This window comes from Pyrus communis, chromosome 5 (genome assembly GCF_963583255.1).
Source record: "Pyrus communis chromosome 5, drPyrComm1.1, whole genome shotgun sequence".
NCBI classification, from domain to species: domain Eukaryota; kingdom Viridiplantae; phylum Streptophyta; class Magnoliopsida; order Rosales; family Rosaceae; genus Pyrus; species Pyrus communis.
Genome location: NC_084807.1, coordinates 29681768 through 29705227, shown reverse-complemented (window position 1 = coordinate 29705227; position 23460 = coordinate 29681768). Strand labels below are relative to the sequence as shown.

The following is a 23460-nucleotide window of genomic DNA, read 5'->3' as shown; positions in this document are numbered from 1 at the left end:
GGGCCAGGCTCTCGATCTCAGCCCGTTGCTAATCTTTGACGGGCTCGGATTTACGTCGGGTCGGAAAGAAAAAATAAACTCGGATTGGGTGCTGTTTGAGTCCTTCACACGTGGCAATTAATCATTGGTTAACCTACATCATTTTTGTTTTCCATTTTTTTGTTGGCCTGATAGCATTTTTTTTGTTTGTCTGAAAAAATAAAAGCCGGGAGGAAGAAGAAGAAACAGCACAAAACCCAAAACTTCCACAGAGCGAGCTTCTCACAGGTACTCTCAGTTGCTTCAATTTTTCTATGAATTCTCATTTGTTAAGATGAAATTATTATTTACTTTCTCAAAATTGCTTTCCAATTTCCGATTTTTAATATTTGCTTCGGATTTAGGGTTCATTTGAGGATTTTCATTTGTGTTGTTTGAATTTCTAGGTGTCACCTTGATGGCACTGTAACATTATTTAATCTGAATCTGTTCGGAAACCGAATCGGAAACTGGTCAATAGTTGGCCTGTAAGAGCAACCTCATCGATTAGTTTTGAGGAAAATGATGAAGCTGCAAACCTATGCCGGGATTAGTTTGGTAGCAACCCTAGCGATTGTTTATCATGCATTTAGCAGTAGAGGCCAGTTTTATCCGGCAATGGTGTATTTGTCGACGTCGAAGATCAGCTTGGTGTTGCTTCTCAACATGGGTCTGGTCATTATGTGTACTATGTGGCAATTGACTAAAAAGCTCTTCCTTGGATCACTCCGGGAAGCCGAGGTTGAGAGGCTTAATGAGCAGTCGTGGCGGGAAGTCATGGAAATCCTCTTTGCCATCACTATTTTCAGGCAGGACTTTTCGGTCTTGTTTCTTGCTATGGTTACGGCTCTGTTGTTGATCAAGGCTTTGCATTGGTTGGCTCAGAAGAGGGTTGAGTACATCGAGACTACTCCGTCTGTGCCCATGCTGTCTCATGTTCGAATTGTCTCCTTTTTGGGTTTCTTGCTTGTTCTAGATAGTCTCTTTTTGTACAGTTCAATTAGCAACTTGATAAGCACACAAAAGGCCTCGGTTTCCCTCTTCTTTTCGTTCGAGTAAGTGATCCATCTTAATGCTTTGTATTTCTGATTCTTTTTGTTTGCATTTTGGAACATGCTACATTTTATTTGATCAAACTTAGATCACTTAGGCATTTTTTAATCTGATAGTTAATATTGCATTAAGCTTCATTATATTGGAAATGAGTGGAGCAAGTCTATTATGTTGTTGTGGAAAGTGGTTGATAGGGCGAATGATATGAAGGTGCATTGAATGATTTATGTCGAGTACGAAAGGCAATAGGGGAGAACTAATAGTTGTAATGGGATTATACAGAAAGCATTAGATATGAAAAGCCAATAATATGGACAAGTCATGAATTTCTGCATTCTTCAGTCTTTCTTATTTTAACAATGTCCATGATTTTGTATCTCAGGTACATGATACTAGCAACAACAACAGTGTCAACATTTGTGAAATATGTTTTCTATGTTACTGACATGCTTATGGAGGGACAATGGGAGAAGAAGCCTGTCTACACGTTCTACTTGGAACTTATTCGGGACTTGCTTCACTTGTCTCTGTATTTGTGCTTCTTCCTTGTGATTTTCACGTGAGTATTCTGTTTATCTTTAGGTTTAGATAAGTTGCTTACACAGAATTTTTTTTTGCTAAATATGACACAATTTGGAGTACATGTTGGGCTCAATCTGTGTTGAATGCAACTTGTTTGGCTCCGTAGTGGCAGAGAAGCTGTGGACATGAAGTTAGAATATGATACAATAGTTGGACCAAAATCCTACCAATTTAAATTTTAAGCATATGGAGAATTTTGCTTGTTGACGTGAATAAGCTGAGGTTATTCTTTCTTGATTGACGTGGAGTATTGTCCCATCCCAGGTACTATGGTGTGCCATTGCACTTGATACGTGAGCTCTATGAAACATTTAGGAATTTTAAGATTCGCATTGCTGATTATATTCGTTATCGAAAGCTCACATCAAACATGAATGATCGATTCCCAGATGCTACGCCTGAAGAGCTTAATGCATAAGTTTAAAGTCTAATTAGTTTCAAGTGTTGTAATTATCAAATTCTGCATATTGGAGTCTTAGTTGTTGATGATCAATATGCAGAAGTGATGCAACTTGTATCATTTGCCGTGAAGAGATGACAACAGCCAAGAAACTATTATGTGGACACCTTTTTCATGTCACTTGCCTTCGATCATGGTTAGAGCGACAGCATACCTGCCCTACTTGCAGAGCCCTAGTTGTACCTCCTGACAGTGGGACTGGTACAGCTGGACATAGGGGTTCACAGTCAGATGCTCACCAACAGGGTAAACTTCTGAGCAGTGCAATTTGTGTTGTATCTTTTAGTTTCTGTGTGACAACCATAAGGTCTGATATTTGGTTATTAAAGGAAAAGAACTTTGTAGTTTTTAATTTCAGAACTTACATTTCCTTTTCCTTTATATAAGATAATTATTGAGGGTAAAGAAAAATGAAGGCACCGATAAAATGCCAGTTGGATTTCATGCTCTTTGTTTATATAATCTATTTTGATCATTTGAGACTCTGATCTTTTGTTCAGTATAAAATTGAAGCGAGTTGACTGATGATTTTAATTGGGAACATGGGCAGGCACAACGGCTCAGGGTGGTGGAGTTGCTGGTGATAATGTGAGCCAACATGAAGCCAGGCTCCGAGCTGCTGCTGCTGCTGCATCAATATATGAGAAGTCTTATGTATATCCTTCTGCAAACAGACTAGTATGGTAATGACACCGGTATCCTAAGTTAAGGTTTACATTTTTATTGGTGGAGTGATCATATGTGTCCATTGTATTTTAATTTATTTCTAGGTTGCTTGTGAGAGTGTGCTTGATGCATATAATTTGAATATGTTGCACTGCATAGAATGCTGCATGCCAGAGCCTTACAAACTATGCCCTCTTGTATGCAGGTCTCCTGGATATACGGCAATTCCTCAGGTTCAAAGACATACGGCTGACTACTCCTCTAATACTGAATCTAGTGGAGAATCTTCTATTGGACAATCACTGCCACAACTTGCAGCCCAAGGTGGAGCTGCAAACTTGTCCTTCTCTCAGTTTCCACCTTACATGTTTGTCCCCGGAGCCAACGTGGCCTATGGGGAGAGGTTGGGCAGCGATCCAAATCTGACAGCTTCTCGGCTGGAGGCCCAGAAAAAGCTTCTTCAGCACCAGATTGAGGTATTAAAGAGAAGATGAATAACTTTTGTTGTGATCTCGTGGTCGTTACCCCTGATTTCTCCTGCTTAGTAACTGCTTTTATTGTACAGATGCTGCAGAATCAGCTCCAAGTTTTACAGAAACCAAAACCAAATGAAAGTGTGGACATGGGTCCAACAACGGCATCTTTGGATGGCAAAGGAAAGAGTGTCGCAGCTTGTTCGTCTGTTTCAGACTGTGGACGTCATGAAGATCGGGTTGATTCGTAGATATGGCATAACTTTAGGTATATTGTATGACACAATATATGTGGATAACAAGGGATGAGAAAAATAGGTTAGGGATGAGTGAATAACTGGAGTTTGCTCCATGCGTAACGCCCTCTAGGTTAGGGATGAGAAAAATAGGTTAGGTTAGGGATAAGAATTTTCTTATCGTTTTCTACTTATAACATTTACCAATACCGTAAAATAATAAAATAGTAGCTTGCTCCATGCGTAACGCCCTCTAGATTTTTGTATGGGTTGCATTAAATGTTGCATATTTGCTTGCATTCCACGAAACTAATCAAAATCCTAGAAGATGCAATAGCCAGTCAACACCACCTCCACGCGGAGAGTCTCCTTCAACCATTTCACGACGTGGGAATTTTTTTATTGGAATTTGGATGCATACACTTTTTGAACATGTGACGTTACTAAAACTATAAAATAGTTACAAAAGAGTATTTCTCCTCCACAAAAACTATAAAATAGTTACAAAAGAGAATTTCTCCTCCACATAGTTACAAAAGAGAATTTGTCCTCCACAAAAACTATAAAATAGGTACAAAAGAGAATTTCTCCTCCACAAAAACTATAAAATAGGTAAAAAGAGAATTTCTCCTTCACATAGTTACAAAAGAGAATTTCTCCTCCACAAAAACTATAAAATAATTACAAAAGAGAATTTCTCCTCCACAAAAACTATAAAATATGATCATTTTTTCGGATGAGAATCCTCTCCGAATTCTCTTTGTGGGGATCATAGGAATCCTTACATCCTAGCTATTCATCGTACATCGTGCAGTCATTTTTGTCATGTACTATTTGATTTTAATTTTAAATAAAAAATTCAAATAATTTCTAACCGCACAATGTACAATGAATGATTAAGATATGAGGATTTCTATGATTCCCACCATTTGGATAGATGGGATCCAAATCCATTTTTGACATCAGATAGATATTAATTAATAAAGGAAAACTAATAAAAATGGTTTGAAAACTAGGAGTCTTAACGATAAGGACAAAATAAAAGGTAAAACAAATAATATCATGATTGACTTTTTAGTGTAAAAATATGATTTTTAGTTAAAATAAACAGTACTGTAAGTATTTCGTTAAAATTCTTAATTAATAATTGAATAATGGTGGATCAGGACACAAGACTGACTTTGACAAGTCCTCCAATGGATCTTCGCCATCTGGGCTTGTCCAAATCAACCTTGATGTGACTTCTCAACCTCAACTCTATATACATCCGTCCTCAACTCCTGCGAACTGCATCAGTCATAAACAGAAATACAGAGACTAGTTACAGAACTCCTGTGAATCCGTGATCATCACTAGTAGTAGTAACAGATACAGCTATAAGACGATCGATCGGAAAGCAATCATCAATATCGTCGTAGATCAACATGAATATTTTAATTAGCTTGCAACTTGTAGTGGGCTTGCTATTGTCTACTGTTGGCATCTTCCATTGCCAAGCTTTGTCTCCTCGTTACACTTTTGTGGTAATTACCTGCTCATTATTTCCTTAATCTCGATGCAGTTCAGTTCTAAATTCTGATGCATATGTATGAATTGCATGCATCATGCATGCATGCCTATAGTTTTACATGCATACATATATATATATATATATATATATATATATATATATATCTGTGTGTGTGATATATATGTATATACACTTTGTAAACGATGCTCATGCATGTATGCTGATTTCAAAAATATTAATGAACTCATATCTTGCGTTTGTTTGCAGTTCAGTTTTAAATTCTGATGCATATGTATGAATTGCATGCATGCATGGCTATAATTATACATATATTATTCATGCATGCATCATGTATGCTGATTTCAAAAATATTAATGAATTGATGATATCTTCTGTTTGTTTGCAAAAATTAATTGTAGGTAGAAGAAACTTCATACAAACGATTGTGTAGCACAAAAAATATCTTGACTGTAAACGGTCAGTTTCCGGGACCAACATTGTATGCTCGTGCTGGAGATACTATCATAGTGGATGTCTATAACAAGGGCAATCGTAACATTACCCTCCATTGGTAATTCATCAACTTTATACAATGCATGTAATCTCACGCGGCTTTTATTTATTTTCATGACACCAGTACAATTCTGATCCATCTATATTTCAGGCATGGAGTTAGGCAACCGAGGAACCCATGGTCGGATGGTCCCAATTACATCACGCAATGTCCTATTCAACCAGGAGCTAGGTTTACCCAAACCATTATATTTTCCTCAGAGGAAGGGACCCTATGGTGGCATGCTCACAGCGAGTGGGATCGAGCCACCATCCACGGTGCTATGGTTATATACCCCAAGAAGGGAGCCACTTACCCTTTTACCAAGCCTCACGCAGAATTACCAATCATCTTGGGTATGCAAATCAATTCAATCTTCTATCCCAAAACCGCTTATAAGATAGCTAGTGCTTTTCAATAACTAAAAACACTTGTGACAACATTGGTTGCTAAAGTTAAAAGGTTTTTTTTGAGAATTTTTTACTTTTACTTTTATTAATTAAGAATTTCGATGTGTTCGAATGAAAGGATTTCTCGTAAAAGAGCTTATGAACATAAGTGATTTCTATATAAATATTTCCAAATTACCATCCTTATTTTTCTACAATTCGTTAATTTGAAAATTGTAGGAGAGTGGTGGAAGGAAGATATTGGACAACTTTACGATGAAACGATTCAAAGTGGAGGGGACCCTAATAATTCAAATGCTTACCTCATCAATGGTCAACCCGGCGATCTCTATCCTTGCTCAAAACCAGACACATTCAAGCTCACAGTTGATTACGGCAAAACCTACCTGCTCAGACTAATCAACTCTGCCGTGCAGGAGATGATGTTTTTCGCCATTGCCAATCACAACGTCACGGTTGTAGGCTCAGATGCTAAATACACCAAGCCATTTTCAACAGATTATGTAACCATATCTCCCGGGCAAACTATTGATCTCTTGTTAAATGCCGACCAAAGCCCCAACAACTACTACATTGCTGCTAAAGCCTATGTTGCCTCGGCTAGAATTCCCTACGACAACACAACCACCACCGCATTACTCCGATACAACAGAAATTCTAGTTCAACCCCTACTTCGTTGCCATATCTTCCTTCCCATAACGACACCAACGCATCAGTTCACTTTACTAGTAAACTCAAAAGCTTGGCTGATAAAAACCACCCTGTTAACGTGCCACACAACATAACAACTCATTTGTTTTTTGCACTATCCATCAACACACTACCCTGCCCGACTAATTCATGTACTAGGCCTAATGGGACACGTTTTGCCTCCAGTATCAACAACATTAGCTTTGTTGACCCTACCATTGACATATTGCAAGCTTACTATTTCCATGTCAATGGGGAATTTGGAACTCGCTTTCCAAATTTCCCGCCCTTGCTGTTTAATTTTACAGCTCAGGACTTGCCATTGTACCTACAGACGCCGAAGCAAGGGACGGAGGTGAAGATACTGGAGTACAACTCAACTGTGGAAATTGTGTTTCAGGGGACAAATTTGTTTGGAGGAGATGACCATCCGATGCATCTCCACGGATTCAATTTCTACGTTGTGGGACGGGGGCTTGGGAATTTTGACAAGGACAAGGACCCTTTGACTTATAATCTTGTTGATCCTCCTCTTAAAAACACCATCGCTGTCCCTATAAATGGTTGGACTACCATTAGATTCAGGGCAAACAATCCTGGTACGTAATTATTGAAGATGTTCATCATCTCTAGTGCCGTTTGATAATAACCATATCATTTTCCAGTTTCCAGTTTTAGTTAACAGCCCCTAATTCGTTATATATTAATGAATGATAATTAGATCATGTAAATTGTTGTTCTTCTTCTTGTTGTGTGTAGGCGTTTGGTTTATGCACTGTCATCTGGATCGACATATGTCATGGGGCATGGATGTGACGTTCATAGTGAAAAATGGAAAGGGCCTAGGAGAGAAAATGTTACCTCCGCCACAAGGAATGCCTCCATGTTAAAAACGGTTATAAAGCGTTCAAGCTGGATTCTGTTGGAAAATTATTTAATAAAAAGTATTATTATTTATGATTTCTTGTGGGCTAAGGATATTATAGTTTCTTACCCGTTAAGACTTGAGTTTGCTTTAGTTTTCACTATATATATAATGTTTATATATGTAGCTTCAGTTTGTAGCCGTCTCGGCAACCCTAATTATTTGTTTTATGTTTAATAAAATAGTGTTCATAGTTTATCTTCCGTTGGTTTGTAGTACTCTATTGTTGAACTTGTTCATGGCAATAAATTTGGACTACATGTAGTTAGTCCTTCAATACCATTTTGTACTAGGAACTCTGACTGGCAGTGGCCTTGCCCAGGATATTAATGTCATAAAAATTTACCTGGTTTTGTATTGTCACCAACTTGGTGGCCGTCGACGACTGAAGAACAAGATGAAAATTTTCCATCAAAAAAATGACGATCAATGCGCGTTGAATTAGCACTAAAATTAAAATTTACTTTGCCTTATTTTCAAAGATTGGTTCAACTTTCAAATATACATGGTTCATGAAAAAGAAACAAAGCTGACAGCCACAGCCCATACGCAATGGATTATCTAAAACAACTCTAGTGGTAAGCTTATTTTATACTCTGAAGTTTTAACCATTAGATCATTGCCCAAAACATATACTTTCAATAGTTGTCGGCGTGAACTAGCTTAGGAAGAATGTGTGCTGCCACACAACCTCCTCAATTCCCCTGCCACTTCTTCCATCGCGGGCCTTTCGGCACTACTCAACTTGAGGCAACTCTTTGCAGGCCCTGCAACTGCTCTGAGTTGCTCTCTGTTACCCTCGTTTACTAGTGGCACAACGATCTGAAAGATGTCATTTTGTTCTACAGAAGAAACGAAATGGGATGTTATGATTCTCCGGTTTTCTGGTCTGTTAAAATACCATTGGCATCTCTCCCGTCAAAATTTCTAATAAGACGACTCCGAAGCTATAAACATCACTCTTATCTGTCAACTGGCCTGCTTGGAGATATTCGGGGTCTAGATAACCAACTGTCTGCTGTACCAATGTGTTCATCTGGGATTCATTACTAGGGACCCGGACCAACCTGGAAGATCCAAAACCGAAGACCTTGGCCACAAAACAATCACTTAATAATATGTTGGAAGAGTTGACATTTCCATGAATGATCATTGGTTTTGATGTCTCTGCTGCAGAATGCAGATAAGCAAGAGCAGCAGCAGATTCTGAGGCTATCTTTAAAAGAATATGCCAAGGCAATGCTTTTTTTCCCATTAACATGATGAATGTAGTCAAACAAGGTCTCGTTGCAGGCGAGTACATAGACCAACATGAGTGCTTCAGTCTCTAAACAGCAGCCCAAGAACTTCACCACATTTTCATGGTTGATTTTGGTAAGAGCGACAATCTCATTTATAAAACGCCTGATTTGGCCCTCCTGCACTACTGTTTCCGTTATGGCCATAATCGCACCGTTTGACAAAAGTCCTTTGTGAACCTGTCCACTCTCTACTGGACTAAAAGTGTGAATCTGGTTGTAATGGTCAGCAGCCACCTTTAGCTCTTCGGATGTAAAAATTTTTGGGCTTCCATGTGAAGAAATGTGCTGCTCTAATAATAAACCTCCATTTTTCTGGAAGAACTTGGCTTTGGGATTAATGAACTTATGTTTCTTCACATTGAAATAAACCCCGGAGATCCCAAACATAAGAAATGAGCAAAGAAATCCAACTCCACTGTCGCGTGCTGGTGATGTTTGCGACTGTCAACGGAGGACAGATCAGCCTGGACTTGGATGCTGTGGCACCCAATCCCATAACAAACCAGAAAATGAAAGTAGCTGCAACAGTTATGTTTCCAGTAATCACTGCCTCAGGCACCGGAGACTTAATATTGCCTTTCCCCTTGGGAGTGGAAGAATTGCAACAACCCATGCGTATGATTGTGAACTTGTCTGCAGTGTCGGAGATTGCATGTGGTGTGGCAGTCAAGTACTCGGTCTCAGAGGCTGTGTTGTGGGTGCCAGGACCAGAACAGATTATCATTAGAGAACAGAGCAACAAAATTATCTCAACCCACCCAGCTCAACACCTGTTTGCTTCAGCACCTTTCGAAGTTCGAACTCCCAAAAATTATTGCTTTTTTTTTATGCAGCAAAAATAAGAAAAACCCAAAACCAAAATCGAAAATTCAAAATCTGATTTGCCATCCCAGTTTGATTTATCAGGTACCAAGGAGGACAAATTGGATTCAGAAACACTAGTTGGAATAAGAAAAACACCAACGATGCTCTTGGCATCCAATCATATACGTTGCAGAAGCAAATTTTAGATCTTTGACATCCCCCAAAGCATTACATTAACAAAAATGAATAAATCAATCAATTCAAAAAGCTAAAGATAGAGAGAACATACAAGAAGCCATCCTCCTTGAGCTCCTTTAAGTAGCTGCGGAGACCTCTCTCTCTGATCGCCTTCACGACGCTCTTCACCACCGTCGCCATTTCTCTCTCTCTCTCTCTAGCTCGCTCTGTATTTCTCGCAGATTTGGGCAAGCACACAAGATAGGCGGGCCGGGCCAGGCTCTCGATCTCAGCCCGTTGCTAATCTTTGACGGGCTCGGATTTACGTCGGGTCGGAAAGAAAAAATAAACTCGGATTGGGTGCTGTTTGAGTCCTTCACACGTGGCAATTAATCATTGGTTAACCTACATCATTTTTGTTTTCCATTTTTTTGTTGGCCTGATAGCATTTTTTTTGTTTGTCTGAAAAAATAAAAGCCGGGAGGAAGAAGAAGAAACAGCACAAAACCCAAAACTTCCACAGAGCGAGCTTCTCACAGGTACTCTCAGTTGCTTCAATTTTTCTATGAATTCTCATTTGTTAAGATGAAATTATTATTTACTTTCTCAAAATTGCTTTCCAATTTCCGATTTTTAATATTTGCTTCGGATTTAGGGTTCATTTGAGGATTTTCATTTGTGTTGTTTGAATTTCTAGGTGTCACCTTGATGGCACTGTAACATTATTTAATCTGAATCTGTTCGGAAACCGAATCGGAAACTGGTCAATAGTTGGCCTGTAAGAGCAACCTCATCGATTAGTTTTGAGGAAAATGATGAAGCTGCAAACCTATGCCGGGATTAGTTTGGTAGCAACCCTAGCGATTGTTTATCATGCATTTAGCAGTAGAGGCCAGTTTTATCCGGCAATGGTGTATTTGTCGACGTCGAAGATCAGCTTGGTGTTGCTTCTCAACATGGGTCTGGTCATTATGTGTACTATGTGGCAATTGACTAAAAAGCTCTTCCTTGGATCACTCCGGGAAGCCGAGGTTGAGAGGCTTAATGAGCAGTCGTGGCGGGAAGTCATGGAAATCCTCTTTGCCATCACTATTTTCAGGCAGGACTTTTCGGTCTTGTTTCTTGCTATGGTTACGGCTCTGTTGTTGATCAAGGCTTTGCATTGGTTGGCTCAGAAGAGGGTTGAGTACATCGAGACTACTCCGTCTGTGCCCATGCTGTCTCATGTTCGAATTGTCTCCTTTTTGGGTTTCTTGCTTGTTCTAGATAGTCTCTTTTTGTACAGTTCAATTAGCAACTTGATAAGGACACAAAAGGCCTCGGTTTCCCTCTTCTTTTCGTTCGAGTAAGTGATCCATCTTAATGCTTTGTATTTCTGATTCTTTTTGTTTGCATTTTGGAACATGCTACATTTTATTTGATCAAACTTAGATCACTTAGGCATTTTTTAATCTGATAGTTAATATTGCATTAAGCTTCATTATATTGGAAATGAGTGGAGCAAGTCTATTATGTTGTTGTGGAAAGTGGTTGATAGGGCGAATGATATGAAGGTGCATTGAATGATTTATGTCGAGTACGAAAGGCAATAGGGGAGAACTAATAGTTGTGATGGGATTATACAGAAAGCATTAGATATGAAAAGCCAATAATATGGACAAGTCATGAATTTCTGCATTCTTCAGTCTTTCTCATTTTAACAATGTCCATGATTTTGTATCTCAGGTACATGATACTAGCAACAACAACAGTGTCAACATTTGTGAAATATGTTTTCTATGTTACTGACATGCTATTGGAGGGACAATGGGAGAAGAAGCCTGTCTACACGTTCTACTTGGAACTTATTCGGGACTTGCTTCACTTGTCTCTGTATTTGTGCTTCTTCCTTGTGATTTTCACGTGAGTATTCTGTTTATCTTTAGGTTTAGATAAGTTGCTTACACAGAATTTTTTTTTGCTAAATATGACACAATTTGGAGTACATGTTGGGCTCAATCTGTGTTGAATGCAACTTGTTTGGCTCCGTAGTGGCAGAGAAGCTGTGGACATGAAGTTAGGATATGATACAATAGTTGGACCAAAATCCTACCAATTTAAATTTTAAGCATATGGAGAATTTTGCTTGTTGACGTGAATAAGCTGAGGTTATTCTATCTTGATTGACGTGGAGTATTGTCCCATCCCAGGTACTATGGTGTGCCATTGCACTTGATACGTGAGCTCTATGAAACATTTAGGAATTTTAAGATTCGCATTGCTGATTATATTCGTTATCGAAAGCTCACATCAAACATGAATGATCGATTCCCAGATGCTACGCCTGAAGAGCTTAATGCGTAAGTTTAAAGTCTAATTAGTTTCAAGTGTTGTAATTATCAAATTCTGCATATTGGAGTCTTAGTTGTTGATGATCAATATGCAGAAGTGATGCAACTTGTATCATTTGCCGTGAAGAGATGACAACAGCCAAGAAACTATTATGTGGACACCTTTTTCATGTCGCTTGCCTTCGATCATGGTTAGAGCGACAGCATACCTGCCCTACTTGCAGAGCCCTAGTTGTACCTCCTGACAGTGGAACTGGTACAGCTGGACAGAGGGGTTCACAGTCAGATGCTCACCAACAGGGTAAACTTCTGAGCAGTGCAATTTGTGTTGTATCTTTTAGTTTCTGTGTGACAACCATAAGGTCTGATATTTGGTTATTAAAGGAAAAGAACTTTGTAGTTTTTAATTTCAGAACTTACATTTCCTTTTCCTTTATATAAGATAATTATTGAGGGTAAAGAAAAACGAAGGCACCGATATAATGCCAGTTGGATTTCATGCTCTTTGTTTATATAATCTATTTTGATCATTTGAGACTCTGATCTTTTGTTCAGTATAAAATTGAAGCGAGTTGACTGATGATTTTAATTGGGAACATGGGCAGGCACAACGGCTCAGGGTGGTGGAGTTGCTGGTGATAATGTGAGCCAACATGAAGCCAGGCTCCGTGCTGCTGCTGCTGCTGCATCAATATATGAGAAGTCTTATGTATATCCTTCTGCAAACAGACTAGTATGGTAATGACACCTGTATCCTAAGTTAAGGTTTACATTTTTATTGGTGGAGTGATCATATGTGTCCATTGTATTTTAATTTATTTCTAGGTTGCTTGTGAGAGTGTGCTTGATGCATATAATTTGAATATGTTGCACTGCATAGAATGCTGCATGCCAGAGCCTTACAAACTATGCCCTCTTGTATGCAGGTCTCCTGGATATACGGCAATTCCTCAGGTTCAAAGACATACGGCTGACTACTCCTCTAATACTGAATCTAGTGGAGAATCTTCTATTGGACAATCACTGCCACAACTTGCAGCCCAAGGTGGAGCTGCAAACTTGTCCTTCTCTCAGTTTCCACCTTACATGTTTGTCCCCGGAGCCAACGTGGCCTATGGGGAGAGGTTGGGCAGCGATCCAAATCTGACAGCTTCTCGGCTGGAGGCCCAGAAAAAGCTTCTTCAGCACCAGATTGAGGTATTAAAGAGAAGATGAATAACTTTTGTTGTGATCTCGTGGTCGTTACCCCTGATTTCTCCTGCTTAGTAACTGCTTTTATTGTACAGATGCTGCAGAATCAGCTCCAAGTTTTACAGAAACCAAAACCAAATGAAAGTGTGGACATGTGTCCAACAACGGCATCTTTGGATGGCAAAGGAAAGAGTGTCGCAGCTTGTTCGTCTGTTTCAGACTGTGGACGTCATGAAGATCGGGTTGATTCGTAGACATGGCATAACTTTAGCTATATTGTATGACACAATATATGTGGATAACAAGGGATGAGAAAAATAGGTTAGGGATGAGTGAATAACTGGAGTTTGAGCATATTATTGTACAAGTTACACTCTTTTCCTCTTGTTGAAAAAGAATTTTCTTATCGTTTTCTACTTATAACATTTACCAATACCGTAAAATAATAAAATAGTAGCTTGCTCCATACGTAACGCCCTCTAGATTTTTGTAGGGGTTGCATTAAATGTTGCATATTTGCTTGCATTCCACGGAACGAAACTAATCAAAATCCTATAAGATGCAATAGCCAGTCATCACCACCTCCACGCAGAGAGTCTCCTTCAACCATTTCACCACGTGTGGGAATTTTTTTATTGGAATTTGGATGCATACACTTTTTGAACAAGACGTTACTAAAATTATAAAATAGTTACAAAAGAATATTTCTCCTCCACAAAAACTATAAAGTAGTTACAAAAGAGAATTTCTCCTCCACATCAGAATGTTCGAGTGGTCCTTGACCTTATTGATCTTTGATCTCTAGTAATCATTGGCGTAGAAGGTTGGCACTGTTTTTGGCTGATTCGTGACCTAAACCAAACCATGCCCGCAACAATTGACCTTCCCTTGTTATTATTCTTGTTTTCAAAGAAATCAATGCCGTAGGACTGCTTGGTTTGGCATGCTGCAATTTGCGTTGATTGCTCAAATCTCGTTTATCAGGTTTTATTTGAATCATCATATTTGTATCATATTCGTATTCTTCTTCTTCATCGAGTGTTAACTAAATTGATTATGTTTTCTTAACAAATTTGTTAGGTATGAAACCCTATATATGGAGAATATTTTCCAGTGTGCTGGGAACATGACCTAGTACGCAAGTGTCATAATACAAATGATTGCATACTTAAAAAAAAAAAAAAAAAAAAAAAAAACCAGCCATTTGTATTGTGAGTCTATAACACTTGATGTACATGGTCGTGTTTTAGGCATACTAAAAAAATCTTCATATATATGATCATTTTTTACAGATGAGGATCCTCTCCGAATCCTCTTTGTGGGGATCATAGGAATCCTTACATCCTAGCTATTCATCGTACATCGTGCAGTCAGTTTTGTCATGTACTATTTGATTTTAATTTTAAATAAAAAATTCAAATAATTTCTAACCGCACAATGTACAATGAATGATTAAGATGTAAGGATTTCTATGATTCCCACCATTTGGATCGATGGGATCCAAATCCATTTTTGACATCAGATAGATATTAATTAATAAAGGAAAACTAATAAAAATGGCTTGAAAACTATGAGTCTTAACGATAAGGACAAAATAAAGGGTAAAGTGAATAGTATCAGGATTGATTTTGTAGTGTAAAAATATGATTTTTCGTTAAAATAAACGGTACTAGATGTATTTCGTTAAAATTCTCAATTAATAATTGAATAATGGTCAAACAGTTTAAAAAGTTGTATTTCTCTTCTTAAGATGGATCAGGACACAAGACTGACTTTTACAAGTCCTCTAATGGATCTTCGCCGTCTGGGCTTGTCCAAATCAACCTTGATGTGACTTCTCAACCTCAACCCTATATATGTCCGTCCTCAACTCCTGCGAACTGCATCAGTCATAAACAGAAATACAGAGACTAGTTACAGAACTCCTGTAAATCCGTGATCATCACTAGTAGTAGTAACAGATACAGCTATAAGACGATCGATCGGAAAGCAATCATCAATATCGTAGTCGATCAACATGAATATTTTAATTAGCTTGCAACTTGTAGTGGGCTTGCTATTGTCTACTGTTGGCATCTTCCATTGCCAAGCTTCGTCTCCTCGTTACACTTTTGTGGTAATTACCTGCTCATTATTTCCTTAATCTCGATGCAGTTCAGTTCTAAATTCTGATGCATATGTATGAATTGCATGCATCATGCATGCATGCCTATAGTTTTACATGCATACATATATATATATATATATATATATATATATATCTGTGTGTGTGATATATATGTATATACACTTTATAAACGATGCTCATGCATGTATGCTGATTTCAAAAATATTAATGAACTCATATCTTGCGTTTGTTTGCAGTTCAGTTTTAAATTCTGATGCATATGTATGAATTGCATGCATGCATGGCTATAATTATACATATATTATTCATGCATGCATCATGTATGCTGATTTCAAAAATATTAATGAATTGATGATATCTTCTGTTTGTTTGCAAAAATTAATTGTAGGTAGAAGAAACTTCATACAAACGATTGTGTAGCACAAAAAATATCTTGACTGTAAACGGTCAGTTTCCGGGACCAACATTGTATGCTCGTGCTGGAGATACTATCATAGTGGATGTCTATAACAAGGGCAATCGTAACATTACCCTCCATTGGTAATTCATCAACTTTATACAGTGCATGTAATCTCACGCGGCTTTTATTTATTTTCATGACACCAATACAATTCTGATCCATCTATATTTCAGGCATGGAGTTAAGCAACCGAGGAACCCATGGTCGGATGGTCCCGATTACATCACGCAATGTCCTATTCAACCAGGAGCTAGGTTTACCCAAACCATTATATTTTCCTCAGAGGAAGGGACCCTATGGTGGCATGCTCACAGCGAGTGGGATCGAGCCACCGTCCACGGTGCTATGATTATATACCCCAAGAAGGGAGCCACTTACCCTTTTACCAAGCCTCACGCAGAATTACCAATCATCTTGGGTATGCAAATCAATTCAATCTTCTATCCCAAAACCGCTTATAAGATAGCTAGTGCTTTTCAATAACTAAAAACGCTTGTGACAACATTGGTTGCTAAAGTTAAAAGGTTTTTTTTGTGAATTTTTTACTTTTACTTATATTAATTAAGAATTTCGATGTGTTCGAATGAAATGATTTCTTGGAAAAGAGCTTATGAACATAAGTGATTTCTATATAAATATTTCCAAATTACCATCCTTATTTTTCTGCAAATCGTTAATTTGAAAATTGTAGGAGAGTGGTGGAAGGAAGATATTGGACAACTTTACGATGAAACGATTCAAAGTGGAGGGGACCCTAATAATTCAAATGCTTACCTCATCAATGGTCAACCCGGCGATCTCTATCCTTGCTCAAAACCAGACACATTCAAGCTCACAGTTGATTACGGCAAAACCTACCTGCTCAGACTAATCAACTCTGCCGTGCAGGAGATGATGTTTTTCGCCATTGCCAATCACAACGTCACGGTTGTAGGCTCAGATGCTAAATACACCAAGCCATTTTCAACAGATTATGTAACCATATCTCCCGGGCAAACTATTGATCTCTTGTTAAATGCCGACCAAAGCCCCAACAACTACTACATTGCTGCTAAAGCCTATGTTGCCTCGGCTAGAATTCCCTACGACAACACAACCACCACCGCATTACTCCGATACAACAGAAATTCTAGTTCAACCCCTACTTCGTTGCCATATCTTCCTTCCCATAACGACACCAACGCATCAGTTCACTTTACCAGTAAACTCAAAAGCTTGGCTGATAAAAACCACCCTGTTGACGTGCCACACAACATAACAACTCATTTGTTTTTTACACTATCCATCAACACACTACCTTGCCCGACTAATTCATGTACTGGGCCTAATGGGGCACGTTTTGCCTCCAGTATCAACAACATTAGCCTTGTCGACCCTACCATTGACATATTGCAAGCTTACTATTTCCATGTCAATGGGGCATTTGGAACTCGCTTTCCAAATTCCCCGCCCTTGCTGTTTAATTTTACAGCTCAGGACTTGCCGTTGTACCTACAGACGCCGAAGCAAGGGACGGAGGTGAAGATACTGGAGTACAACTCAACTGTGGAAATTGTGTTTCAGGGGACAAATTTGTTCGGAGGAGATGACCATCCGATGCATCTCCACGGATTCAGTTTCTATGTTGTGGGACGGGGGCTTGGGAATTTTGACAAGGACAAGGACCCTTTGACGTATAATCTTGTTGATCCTCCTCTTCAAAACACCATCGCTGTCCCTATAAATGGTTGGACTACCATTAGATTCAGGGCAAACAATCCTGGTACATAATTACTGAAGACGTTCATCATCTCTAGTGCCGTTTGATAATAACCATATCATTTTCCAGTTTCCAGTTTTAGTTAACAGCCCCTAATTCGTTATATATTAATGAATGATAATTAGATCATGTAAATTGTTGTTCTTCTTCTTGTTGTGTGTAGGCGTTTGGTTTATGCACTGTCATCTGGATCGACATATGTCATGGGGCATGGACGTGACGTTCATAGTGAAAAATGGAAAGGGCCTAGGAGAGCAAATGTTACCTCCGCCACAAGGAATGCCTCCATGTTAAAAACGGTTATAAAGCATTCAAGCTGGATTCTATTAGAAAATTATTTAATAAAAAGTATTATTATTTATGATTTCTTGTGGGCTAAGGATATTATAGTTTCTTACCCGTTAAGACTTGAGTTTGCTTTAGTTTTCACTATATATATAATGTTATATATGTAGCTTCAGTTTGTAGCCGTCTCGGCAATCCTAATTATTTGTTTTATGTTTAATAAAATAGTGTTCATAGTTCATCTTCCGTTGGTTTGTAGTACTCTATTGTTGAACTTGTTCATGGCAATAAATTTGGACTACATGTAGTTAGTCCTTCAATACCATTTTGTACTAGGAACTCTGACTGGCAGTGGCCTTGCCCAGGATATTAATGTCATAAAAATTTACCTGGTTTTGTATTGTCACCAACTTGGTGGCCGTCGATGACTGAAGAACAAGATGAAAATCTTGTTAGAAGTTGGTATAGAATCCGAGAAGGGTTCCTAACTGGTGTGGGAGTTCTAATTGTAATAGGTATGGGAAACTTGGACGCAAGTTTCAGATAGGTTTAGGATTCCAACTCAGTTTAGGATTAGGTTTCGATTTAGTATAAAAGGGTCCTTAACGTTAGGGTATAAAAAGTGTGGTCATAGTGTGTGAGAGACTTATGAGACAAGAAAACTATTTGTATGTGTGAGTTTTCTTGTATTCCTTTATTCAATCAATAAAGTGTGCTTCCATTGTTCATGTTTTCTGTTATTGGTTTGGTTTGATCTTAGAGTCAGTTACAACAAGTGGTATCAAGAGCCTTAGGTTGCGTGGTCAAATCAAAACGATGACAAAAACTGAAAGTGGAGATGATAGGGGTACTGAGGTAACCAAGACCTCGGTGCAAAGTGCTCGGTTTGAGATTGAGAAATTCATTGGGACAAATAACTTCGCTATGTGGCAGTGCGAAGTAAAGGATGTACTGATTCAACAAGGTTTACTGGTGGTGCTTGAAGACATGCCTATAACAATGAAGAAGGAGGAATGGCAGCGGCTGAATGCACATGCATGTTCCACGATTAGACTATGTCTTGGAAAAGCACAAAAATATGGTGTAATGAATATCTCATCAGATAGAGAACTATGGGATACGTTGGAATCGAAGTACTTGAAGAAGAGTGCAGAAAACAGACTTTATCTTAAGAGTAAATTGTATCGTTTTCAGTACAAGGAAGGAACTAAGATGATTGATCATCTTGAAGAATTTAACAAGATGATTGCTGAACTTCTGAACCTAGAAGAGACGATCAAAGATGAAGATAAAGCATTAATTCTGATGAATTCCCTACCTGAATCTTACGAGTCGTTTGTTACGACATGGATTTATGGTAGAGAAACTCTTAAGTTTGATGAAATCTCAAGCGCAGTGATGAATCATGAAGTCCACAATTTAGACAGACAAGAGAGAAACAATTCCGAAGCACTAATGGTAAGAGGAAGATCAAAGGAAAGAAAACCAGCAACTAAGAAGAAAGGCAAGTCTCGTTCGAGAGGTGCCTCAAGCAACAGAAAGTTTCTTGATAAAGATGAGTGCGCCTTCTGTCATGAGAAAGGGCATTGGAAAAAGGATTGTCCCAAAATCAAAGCCAATAACAAAGAGAAGAGATATGAAGACTCAGAGGCAAACATTGTCGAGGCTGACAATGAAGATTTCGTCTGTGCCCTAACTGCATCAGACGGAATAAATTATATGAATCACTGGGTGCTTGATACTGGATGCACGCATCATATGACCTCTCAACGTCATTGGTTTTCTTCGTTCAAGACCCTCACTGGAATGGTATATATGGGGGATGATAATCCATGTGCAACGAAAGGAATTGGTAGTGTTAAAATCAGACACCATGATGGTGTAGTCCGAGAGCTACAAGGGGTAAGATATGTCCCAAATCTTAAGAAGAATTTAATCTCGCTTGGAACTCTTGAAGATCAAGGTTGTAAATTCTACTCAGAAAAACAAACATTGAAGGTTGCAAGAGGAGCATTAGTGATAATGAAAGCACCAAGGAGGGGTTTGCTTTATTTGTTAGAAGGCACCACTATTGAATCTCCGATGGCTATGGTAGCAGCAAGTGATTAATCAGATACATCTTGTCTATGGCATATGAGGCTAGGGCACGTAGGAAACAAGGCATTGCAAGGATTGATTAAACAAGGGGTCCTAGAGGGAGCCAAAAGTGGGAAGATCGATTTTTGTGAACATTGCATTCTTGGCAAACAAACCAAAGTAAGTTTTGGCACGGCAATACATCAAACGGAGGGAATCCTGGATTATGTACACTCAGATGTCTGGGGGCCTGCGAAGAATGAATCCCTAGGAGGAAAGAGATGGTTCGTATCTTTTATTGATGATTATTCACGAAGAGCATGGATTTATATGATGAAGCACAAACATGAGGTGCTGGATATTTTCTTAGAAAGGAAGAACACAGTCGAAAGGAAGACTGAGAAAAAATTGAAAGTCTTAAGAAGTGATAATGGGGGAGAGTATACGTCTGATCCCTTCTTTGAAACCTGCAAAAAGGAAGGTATAACACGACATTTCAGTGTTAGAGAAACTCCTCAACAGAACGGAATTGCAGAACGGTTGAATCGAACACTGTTAGAAAAGGTCAGATGTATGCTGTCACAAGCAAAACTGCATAAACGTTTTTGGGCAGAAGCATTGAGTTATGCATGTCACATTCTAAATCGTCTTCCTTCTTCAGCCCTAAACGGAAAGACTCCAATGGAAGTATGGTCAGGACAAATTGCTCAAGATTATGACAGACTAAGGGTATTCGGGTGTGATGCGTATTACCATGTGAAAGAAAATAAATTAGACCCGAGAGCAAGGAAGGCTATCTTTCTAGGGTTTAACAGTGGCATCAAGGGATTCAGATTATGGAGTACAGAACTCAAGAAGGTTGTAATAAGCAGAAATGTGACGTTTAATGAAACCCATATGCAACTAAGAGAAGATCGAAAGATTGTGCAAGAGGTGGAGCTAGCAGAAGAACAAACTGAACACTCAAGAGATGAAGACAAACACGACAATGAAGGTCAAATCAGTGTCGATCAAGAAGAAAAACAAGAAGAGGACAGTATGATTAATGATGTACCAGATCAAGAAGATTGTATCGCCAAGAGAAAAGGAAAAAGAGAGGTTGGACTTCCTGCAAAATTCAAAGATTGCGTCTCCTGTATAGCCTACGCATTGACAGTAATCGAAGTAGACATCCCTACAGATTTCACAGAAGCATCAAGGAGTAAAGAAGCTAAACTTTGGCATGAAGCTATGGATGATGAGATGTTGTCACTAAAGAAGAACAAAACTTGGGATCTGGTGGAGCTACCTAAGGGAAGAAAGGCCATTGGATGCAAATGGGTATATGCAAAGAAAGATGGAATGCATAATGCAAGTTCAGTAAGGTTTAAAGCCAGATTAGTAGCAAAAGGCTACGCTCAGAAAGAAGGAATAGATTACAATGAAATCTTCTCTCCCGTGGTGAAACATTCATCCATTCGAATCCTCCTAGCACTGGTGGCACAGTTCGACCTCGAATTAGTACAATTGGACGTAAAAACTGCGTTTCTGCATGGAAATTTGTCTGAAGAAATTTATATATGTCAACCAGAAGGATACGAAGAAAAAGGAAAGGAGAATCTAGTATGCAAGCTCAACAAATCTCTATATGGTTTGAAGCAATCACCGAGGCAATGGTACTTGAGGTTCGACAAGGTTATGAAGGATTTTGGCTACACTAGAAGCCAATACGATCACTGTGTATATCACAAGAAAACAAGGGAAGGTACATATATATATCTACTGATTTATGTAGATGATATGCTCATTGCTTCGAGTGATAAAACAGAAATCTCAAAACTCAAAACTCAGATGCAAAATGAGTTTGAGATGAAAGACCTTGGCGAAGCAAAGAAAATTTTGGGGATGGAAATCACACGGGATAGAAAGAAAGGGCTGGTGTGTTTATCACAGAAACAGTATGTGGAAAGATTGCTACACAAGTTTGGCATCCGTGATGAAACCAAACCTGTAAGTACACCTCTGGCCTCTCACTTCAAGATGAGCACGCAGTTATGCCCTAAGTCTGATGAAGAAAGGACTAAGATGAAGGACGTTCCTTATTCTAGTTTGGTTGGAGGGTTGATGTATGCCATGGTGTGTACTCGACCGGATATTGCTCATGCAGTTGGATTAGTGAGTAGATTTATGCATAATCCTGGAAAAATGCATTGGGAAGCTGCTCGATGGATACTGCGATATTTGCATGGAACAAGAAGCACGGGAATTTGTTTTGAGCGGAATGATAAAGGAATCGAGAAGTTCTCGATTGGATATGTAGACTCTGATTTTGCTAGTGACTTAGACAAAAGAAGATCTACCACAGGATATGTGTTTACCATGGCAAATGGTCCTATATGTTGGAGATCAATTCTTCAACCAACTGTTGCTTTATCAACTACAGAAGCTGAATATATGGCAATGGCAGAAGCAATTAAGGAGGCTATTTGGACACTGGGATTAATAGCAGATTTGGGAGTTAAACAGCGCAAGATAGATGTGCATTGTGATAGTCAAAGTGCTATTTACTTGGCAAAGTATCAAGTGCATCATGCAAGAACCAAACATATAGATGTAAGATATCATTTTGTTCGGGAGATTATAGCTGAAGGCGAGATTCTTGTAAAGAAAATTGCTTCAGCAGATAATCCTGCAGATATGTTAACAAAGGTGGTTAGTGCATCAAAATTCAGTCATTGTCTGGATTTGGTGCATGTAAGACAGGTTTGATACTTGAAAATGGTGGAGCGATGGAAGCAGAAGAAGTCTCGAGGCGGAGTTCTTACCAAGGTGGAGTTTGTTAGAAGTTGGTATAGAATCCGAGAAGGGTTCCTAACTGGTGTGGGAGTTCTAATTGTAATAGGTATGGGAAACTTGGACGCAAGTTTCAGATAGGTTTAGGATTCCAACTCAGTTTAGGATTAGGTTTCGATTTAGTATAAAAGGGTCCTTAACGTTAGGGTATAAAAAGTGTGGTCATAGTGTGTGAGAGACTTATGAGACAAGAAAACTATTTGTATGTGTGAGTTTTCTTGTATTCCTTTATTCAATCAATAAAGTGTGCTTCCATTGTTCATGTTTTCTGTTATTGGTTTGGTTTGATCTTAGAGTCAGTTACAACAAATCTTCCATAAAAAAAATGACGATCAATGCGCGTTGAATTAGCACTAAAATTAAAATTTACTTTGCCTTATTTTCAAAGATTGGTTCAACTTTCAAATATACATGGTTCATGAAAAAGAAACAAAGCTGACAGCCACAGCCCATACGCAATGGATTATCTAAAACAACTCTAGTGGTAAGCTTATTTTATACTCTGAAGTTTTAACCATTAGATCATTGCCCAAAACATAT

The 23460-nt window shown here is 38.6% G+C and overlaps 4 protein-coding genes and 1 pseudogene across 4 annotated transcripts; 4 read left to right on the top strand and 1 right to left on the bottom strand.

Moving 5' to 3' along the window:
* The first annotated feature begins 132 nt into the window (after positions 1-132).
* LOC137734782 (ERAD-associated E3 ubiquitin-protein ligase HRD1B-like) lies at positions 133-3616 on the top strand (annotated as a pseudogene).
* A 1284-nt stretch (positions 3617-4900) lies between these two features.
* LOC137734122 (laccase-15-like) lies at positions 4901-10106 on the top strand. The gene is made up of 5 exons (XM_068473410.1): positions 4901-5011; positions 5418-5569; positions 5663-5907; positions 6181-7251; positions 7412-10106. Exons 1-5 carry the CDS (start codon positions 4913-4915, stop codon positions 7540-7542), a joined length of 1698 nt encoding a protein of 565 aa, XP_068329511.1. The 5' UTR covers positions 4901-4912; the 3' UTR covers positions 7543-10106.
* On the bottom strand, positions 8241-9022 carry LOC137734588 (wall-associated receptor kinase-like 22). The gene is made up of 3 exons (XM_068473825.1): positions 8879-9022; positions 8479-8793; positions 8241-8399 (listed from the first exon to the last, which is right to left on the bottom strand). The coding sequence occupies exons 1-3, from the start codon at positions 9020-9022 to the stop codon at positions 8241-8243; spliced, it is 618 nt and encodes a 205-aa protein (XP_068329926.1).
* A 157-nt stretch (positions 10107-10263) lies between the features above and the next one.
* On the top strand, positions 10264-13796 carry LOC137734710 (ERAD-associated E3 ubiquitin-protein ligase HRD1B-like). The gene is made up of 8 exons (XM_068473974.1): positions 10264-10398; positions 10557-11204; positions 11585-11761; positions 12049-12198; positions 12285-12490; positions 12795-12927; positions 13116-13386; positions 13476-13796. The coding sequence occupies exons 2-8, from the start codon at positions 10672-10674 to the stop codon at positions 13632-13634; spliced, it is 1629 nt and encodes a 542-aa protein (XP_068330075.1). The 5' UTR covers positions 10264-10398; positions 10557-10671; the 3' UTR covers positions 13635-13796.
* Positions 13797-15278: 1482 nt separating this feature from the next.
* Positions 15279-18251, top strand: LOC137734121 (laccase-15-like). Its single transcript, XM_068473409.1, has 5 exons — positions 15279-15496; positions 15897-16048; positions 16142-16386; positions 16660-17730; positions 17891-18251. Exons 1-5 carry the CDS (start codon positions 15398-15400, stop codon positions 18019-18021), a joined length of 1698 nt encoding a protein of 565 aa, XP_068329510.1. The 5' UTR covers positions 15279-15397; the 3' UTR covers positions 18022-18251.
* Positions 18252-23460: the final 5209 nt, after the last annotated feature.